Source organism: Entamoeba histolytica, genomic scaffold (assembly GCF_000208925.1).
Source record: "Entamoeba histolytica HM-1:IMSS scf_1104750519059 genomic scaffold, whole genome shotgun sequence".
Taxonomy (NCBI): Eukaryota; Evosea; order Mastigamoebida; family Endamoebidae; genus Entamoeba; species Entamoeba histolytica.
In genome coordinates, this window is record NW_001915391.1 from 1 (window position 1) to 6,510 (window position 6,510).

Here is a 6,510-nt window from a genome sequence, read left to right on the forward strand (position 1 = left end):
TTTAACATATTGAATTATTTGATGATAAAACATTCATCAATTTATTTTTATTAAATTCTATTGAAGCATATTCATGATTCCTAATTATAACAATATTTTTAATATTTTATTTATTATTTAAATATTTATGATATTATTTAATGTTAAATTATATGTTTCTTTTATATTTTTCTTCTTTTATATTTGTCTTATTACTTTTTTAAAAAACATACAAAACAGTTTTTAAGAGATAGTATTCTATATGATTATCAAATTTAAACATTAATTTTGATTAATATATATTTAACAACCATTTCATTTATTAAAAACAATATCCTTATTCTGTTTTAAATATTTTCTATTTGTTAAAAAACAAAAAAATTATTAATTAATATATATTTATTCAAAGTCTTTAAATTAATATTTCTCAATTATTTGTCTATTAATTAATCTTATTAGGTATTGGTTAAAGTATTACTATTTTATAAAGTACTTAATTATTTCAATTATTTATATTTTTAAATAAGTTAATTCTTCTTAACTAAACAGACACATTCATTTATTTATTTTAATTAGCAACATCTTTTAAATTTATAAATTTTAGTTGTTTAATAACAATGCTATCTTGAGAACATTTATCATTATTCTAAATAATATAGTGTATTGTTATAAACCATATATACTCTTACTCTTTTTACTCATATTATATTTTCATAAAAAATTAACAAAAGAATTTAATAATATGAAAAGCAATAAATCCTAATATTTGTTATATTTATAAATTAGTTGAACTTATTAAATAATAAAAAACAAATATTTCAATAATTTTACAAATACTGTTAATAAAAAGAGAAATTAATTTAATTGAACTAAAAAATAAAAGTTAAAAGGTATGGATTTTATAACAAATATCATTTTAATTGGAGTGTTTTTATTTTTATTAAAAATGTATTGTAGTGGAAGACAAAACCTTGTTGAAAAGGACCTTAAAGACAAAGTTGTTGTTTTAACAGGAGGTACACATGGGATGGGAATTGCCTTAGTTAGAGAATTATTAAAACATCATGCCACTGTTGTTTCTTTCTCACGGAATGAATCATTAGCACAAAGGATATCAAATGAATTAATAAAAGAATTTCCAAATTCACAATTTGAACATATAACAATGGATTTAGGAGATTTAAAAAGTGTAAAAGAGGCAACAGAAATATGTATTGAAAAATATCCAGAAATTGATTATATTATTGATAATGCAGGAATTCTTATTTCACCCTTTACAAAAACTAAACAAAATTTAGAAGGGATTATAGGAATTAATTATGTTGGACATTTTTTGTTTAATTTAAAATTATTAAATGCTCTAAAAATAAGACATGGAAGATTTATAATAACTTCATCTATTATGGCACAATTCGCTAATAAACCTATTACTTTGGATTGTAAAAAGAATGAATTTAATTGTTATCAAAGATATTCACAAAGTAAATTAGCATTAATGATGATGGCAAAAGAATTAAGTCTTCATGGAATTGAAGCAGTTTCAATTCATCCTGGTGTTGTAATATCAAATATTTTACATAAATATCCACTCTTTATTCAATGGGGATATAAAATTCTTGGATTTTTTATTTTTAAAAGTGTTGAAGATGGAATTCAAACGGCATTACATTGTATATTTTCAGACTCTATTATTAATGGTGGTTACTATAAAGACTGTGAATGTAGTATGTTATATAAAAGAGCAGAAAATACTATAGAACGTCAAGAAGTATGGGATAAAACTTATGAAATTATTAAACCTTTCTTATAACTTATTATTTTTTTTTCTAATTACAACAAATTTTCATTTAAATAATATTTAATGAATATATTTATTTTTAATTTAAACGTTGTGGTATTATAAATAACTTATTAATTTCTTCTTTTTCTGTGTTATTATTGACAATTTAAAATTAATGATGGAGTTATTTAAAGTAAATTATAAAATTACATATTTTTTCATTTGTATTTTTAATGAAATAAAAAGAAAATTAGTATTAAATATTCACACAATCTAATTATTTCATAACGATAAATGATTAATTCAATTAATTTAATAAACTCTTCTTTTAATGAAGGTATTTTATTTTTATTTTTAAAGATATTAAAAAAGCTGTCAACCGTAAATTAAATGTTATAAATTCTTATAAAAAAAAAATGGGTACAAAAAAGAAATAAAAAAGATTTTTAATATTACAATTTCAATTTCAATTAATTTTTGTCTCAAAACAATTTAAAAGAACAATAACAAAAACAATTAAATAAAAGTTAATAGTGTTTAATAGAAACTATCCCATTAATTATTTTAACAACAACTAGTTGACTCTTCATCTTTTTCTTGAATTTGGTGATGTTCAATACAAGTAACTTCACTTCGTTCTTTTGGTTTCATAAATTTAAGTAAATCCAGAAATACTTTTTTAACATCTAAATTGTTAATAGTTATATTTATTTTTTTATTCTTTTAATACAAACTTTCACCTGTTTTAGCAGATACCTCAGCATATACTTCAATTTTTAATTCTTCATTTAATCTTTTTATTTCATCTTCATTAATAACTCTTTGATCATTAATATCACTCTTATTCCCTACAACAGCAACCGCTACATCAGGAACAGCATCTTTTAAATCTTTATACCAACCACGTATATGTTCAAATGATGTTTTTGAAGTAATGTCATAGACAATAACTGCTCCACTACTTCCTCGATAATACATTGATACCATTGATCTATATTTCTCTTGTCCTGCCTAAATGTCTTGTTAAGTCCTGTCATCCTTTTTTCTAAAAATAATATCAACAAACAGTATCCCAAATAGATACATCCACTTCTTTTCCTTCTGACTCTAATTTTGTTGTTACAAATGATGCCGCAATAGTTGCTTTTTCTTCATCAATAAATTGGTCTTTAATTAATCTATTAGAAATACATGTCTTACCAACACCTATCAATTAAATATTATTCTTTCTTTTTCGTATTAAAACAAACTCATATCTCCAATAACACATATTTTCATTGATCCATTTAACATAATTCTTTTGTGTGATTCTGTTTTATCAGTTCATTCTCAAAACAAAGACATAAATTCTTTAAAAACTACCTATCTTATTATAGTTTATTTAATAATTATTTTATTAGAATTTATAATTTTTTACTCTAGTCATTTTACAAAAAAAAGAAAAGTATTATTTATAATAAAAATATATTTTAATTATAATAAATCAATCTGTTAGAAAAGATATAATGAAAAGATACTAATAAAGATAATGTTTTGTAATCTTATTAAATTCCCTCTCTTTGTTAGCGAGCAAGGATTAGATAACTTACAATATTATAAGTATAGTGGTGTTGATTTAAGTCTAATGGTAAATTATTTTTTAGGACCATATTTCTGGAATATATTGATAGAAAAATTTCCTATGTGGTTAGCACCAAATATGATAACACTTGCTGGAGGATTATTTATGGGAATGGCAATGATTATAATGAATATTTTTCTTGGTCCTAATAGTGAGCCAAATATTTTAGTTAATATTTTTGTATGTATTATGATTTTTTTATATCAAACAGCAGATAACTTAGATGGAAAACAAGCAAGAAGAACAAAATCTTCAAGTCCATTAGGAGAGTTATTTGATCATGGAGTTGATTCAATAATGATTGGTATATTTAGTCTAGCTGTTGTATTAAATCTTCATCAAACAACAACAAAATGTTATTTATTAATGATGGCATTAAATACTGTGTTTTATATGTCTCATTGGGAAGAATATCATGTAGGAACATTAGTATTAGGATATATTATGAACCCAACTGAACTACAATATTTAACAATAGGATTTTTATTATTTCAAGGCTTTTTTCCAAAAGTTGGAGAAACAATTATTTTAATGGTATCTATTAATGACATGATCTATTATTTTATTTTAATTTGTTGTGTTTTAGGATGTTTTAAATATTATTTAAATGTTTCTCATTGGTCACAAAAGAATAATACAAACCTTTCATCTGCAATACTTTGTATGACACAATATTTTATATTTTTAATTTTGACTTTATTACTTATTCTTTTACTTCAAAGAAATCTTAACCAATCTTATAAAGTCTTCTGGATTAATTGTTATATAATTATTTTAATTAACGCATATTTAACTCAACGATTAGTTGTAAAAAGAATATGTAAAGAACCTATTTCAATGATGGATAATATTTTCTATGGATATGGATTATATATTATTACCCTTTTCATTGTTCTTATATTTCACAATGAGTCTTTGGCTTTTCTAACAACTATTGGGGGATTAATTTTTGCGTTCTTTATGGAATCACTTTTAATTGGTGATATTTGTTATGCATTTTCTCATCATTTAGGAATTCATGTCTTAACTATTTCACCAATAGAAGAAAATGATGTTTAATTAATTCTTAAATTAATTTAACTTTCAACTTAATGACTAATAGAATTAAAAAAGGATATTAAATTTCTATTTCTTTAAAAAACTTAAAAATAATTTAGTTTTATTCTTCATGAACCAACCATTGGATATTCAACCAACTACTCCTTCATTCAATACACCTTCTATTGAACTAAAAGAAATTCAACCTGATAAATTCCACAGTATAAAAGACCTTAATAATCAAAAAAGAAAACTTATTTACCGTAAATTACTTCATTATGATAATGAACAACTTTCTTTAGAAGAAATGAAAATGAATACACAAATTAACAAATATGAGTATTATTCTTTAGTACATAAATATTATACACTTTCTTGTAAAAAAGTTAAGGAATTCTCAAAAATAACTTCTGAAGGATATTCTTTATATCTTCTTAAAGCATTAAATAATAATAAAATTTTTGATAGTATAAAAGGGTATGATAAACAAGATATTAAACTTCTAGAAAAGATTGATATGGATCTTGCTCGTGTAACAAATACATTTTGTTCTAAAGTTTGTTATTTTTCTTCTTATTATTATTTGTTTCTTTTTTTTTGTTACTAATACATTAATAACAAATAATTATTTATTAGAATTTACCTATTTTGGCTAGTATTAGAAGAATAGCATTTATTATTGCTAAAACTGAATATAATTGTCCATATACACAAGGATTAATTGATATAATAATACCCCTTTATCAAATATTTAATGAAGAATTTATTGGAGAGGTTAAATCAAATGAAATATCAGATGTTGAATGTAATGTTTATAGAGTAGTTTGCTATATTTATAAAAAATTAAATTTATGGTATTATCCAAAACTAAAAGATGGTGCTATAATGGCAACAACATTATATGGGAGATTATTAGAATTAATTGATACAGATCTATATAACTATCTTAGTCAAATAAATGCTCATCCTATGTTTTATGCTTTTGAACCAATTATTACTCTATTTTCACGTATTTTACCAATAGATGATTTAACTATATTACTTGATCATGTCTTTGTATCAAAAAAGTTCTCTTTTTTATTATGTTTTATGGCTGAAATTATTTTGTTTGTTTTTTTTTAATTTTACCAATTAAATTAAAATATACATTATTTATGAATAGAGAAAATAAAGACAAGTTGTTATTAATTCAAAGCGAAGATGAAGCTATGCTTTTTTTAATGGTTTGTCATTTTACAATTCTTTTTATATAAAATAAATTATTTATTATGTTTAGAAAGTCTTCCCACTTAGTTGCTTTAATGAAGTATTAGCTAATGCTAGAAGTTTATATCTCAAATATGAAAATTCCATCAATGAAATTTTTAAAACAACAAAACAAAGTTCATTGTAATGTATTAGTATTAACCAAAAAAACGTTATAAGAAAAGTTTGAAAAGAAATACTTATGGATAGCTACAATCACTTTGTTGTAACAATTTAGTATCAAAAATATTAAACACGAATTAAATTTCATTTTTTATTACAAGATTTGTTAAAATTATTATTCATTAAATGCTTTTTGAATAAAAACTTTCTCTTCTTCTGTTCAATCAATGGGAATAATCTAAAAAACTTTGAATTGGAACTTAAATTCTTTTTGTTAATTTCTAAAATAATTAATTATTTTTATTATTTTTTTTTGTTGTATTTTTTATTTTCTAATTCAAACAAATACTAACCAAAATATTGAAGTAATGATGGAATAACCACACAGTAGATAAGCTAGTGGAGATTAGAATTAGTTTCGTTATAAATAAATTATTTTTATTGATTTCTATTATAGTTTAATTGTTTTTATGTTTAGTAACTAATTTTTTTTTTAATTTTAAATTTATTATTATAGTGTTTAATTTGTTTAGATTATTGTTTTTTTTTTAATTTGTTATTGGAAAGAAGTATTTTACATAGTTAAAATATTTATTGATAATTATCACAATAATATATCAATTAATAAATTCAGTGATTGAGAATATGTCTTTTTAATGAATCAATGGATAAAGAAAATAAATTTATTATTCAATTCTATAATAGATAATCTATGAAGGATTAT

At 21.6% G+C, this 6,510-nt stretch overlaps 4 protein-coding genes across 4 annotated transcripts; 3 read left to right on the plus strand and 1 right to left on the minus strand.

The window, feature by feature from the left end:
- Window positions 1-871: 871 nt before the first annotated feature.
- On the plus strand, window positions 872-1,789 carry EHI_182020 (short chain dehydrogenase family protein; the record flags this gene model as incomplete). Its single annotated transcript, XM_646420.1, has 1 exon — window positions 872-1,789. One exon carries the CDS (start codon window positions 872-874, stop codon window positions 1,787-1,789), a length of 918 nt encoding a protein of 305 aa, XP_651512.1.
- Window positions 1,790-2,323: 534 nt separating this feature from the next.
- On the minus strand, window positions 2,324-3,052 carry EHI_182030 (Rab family GTPase; the record flags this gene model as incomplete). Its single annotated transcript, XM_646421.1, has 4 exons — window positions 2,324-2,445; window positions 2,494-2,770; window positions 2,826-2,965; window positions 3,010-3,052. 4 exons carry the CDS (start codon window positions 3,050-3,052, stop codon window positions 2,324-2,326), a joined length of 582 nt encoding a protein of 193 aa, XP_651513.1.
- A 235-nt stretch (window positions 3,053-3,287) lies between these two features.
- EHI_182040 (CDP-alcohol phosphatidyltransferase family protein) lies at window positions 3,288-4,439 on the plus strand (the record flags this gene model as incomplete). Its single annotated transcript, XM_646422.1, has 1 exon — window positions 3,288-4,439. The coding sequence occupies one exon, from the start codon at window positions 3,288-3,290 to the stop codon at window positions 4,437-4,439; it is 1,152 nt and encodes a 383-aa protein (XP_651514.1).
- A 109-nt stretch (window positions 4,440-4,548) lies between these two features.
- On the plus strand, window positions 4,549-5,811 carry EHI_182050 (uncharacterized protein; the record flags this gene model as incomplete). The annotated part of the gene is made up of 4 exons (XM_001914330.1): window positions 4,549-4,974; window positions 5,055-5,524; window positions 5,581-5,641; window positions 5,695-5,811. The coding sequence occupies 4 exons, from the start codon at window positions 4,549-4,551 to the stop codon at window positions 5,809-5,811; spliced, it is 1,074 nt and encodes a 357-aa protein (XP_001914365.1).
- Window positions 5,812-6,510: the final 699 nt, after the last annotated feature.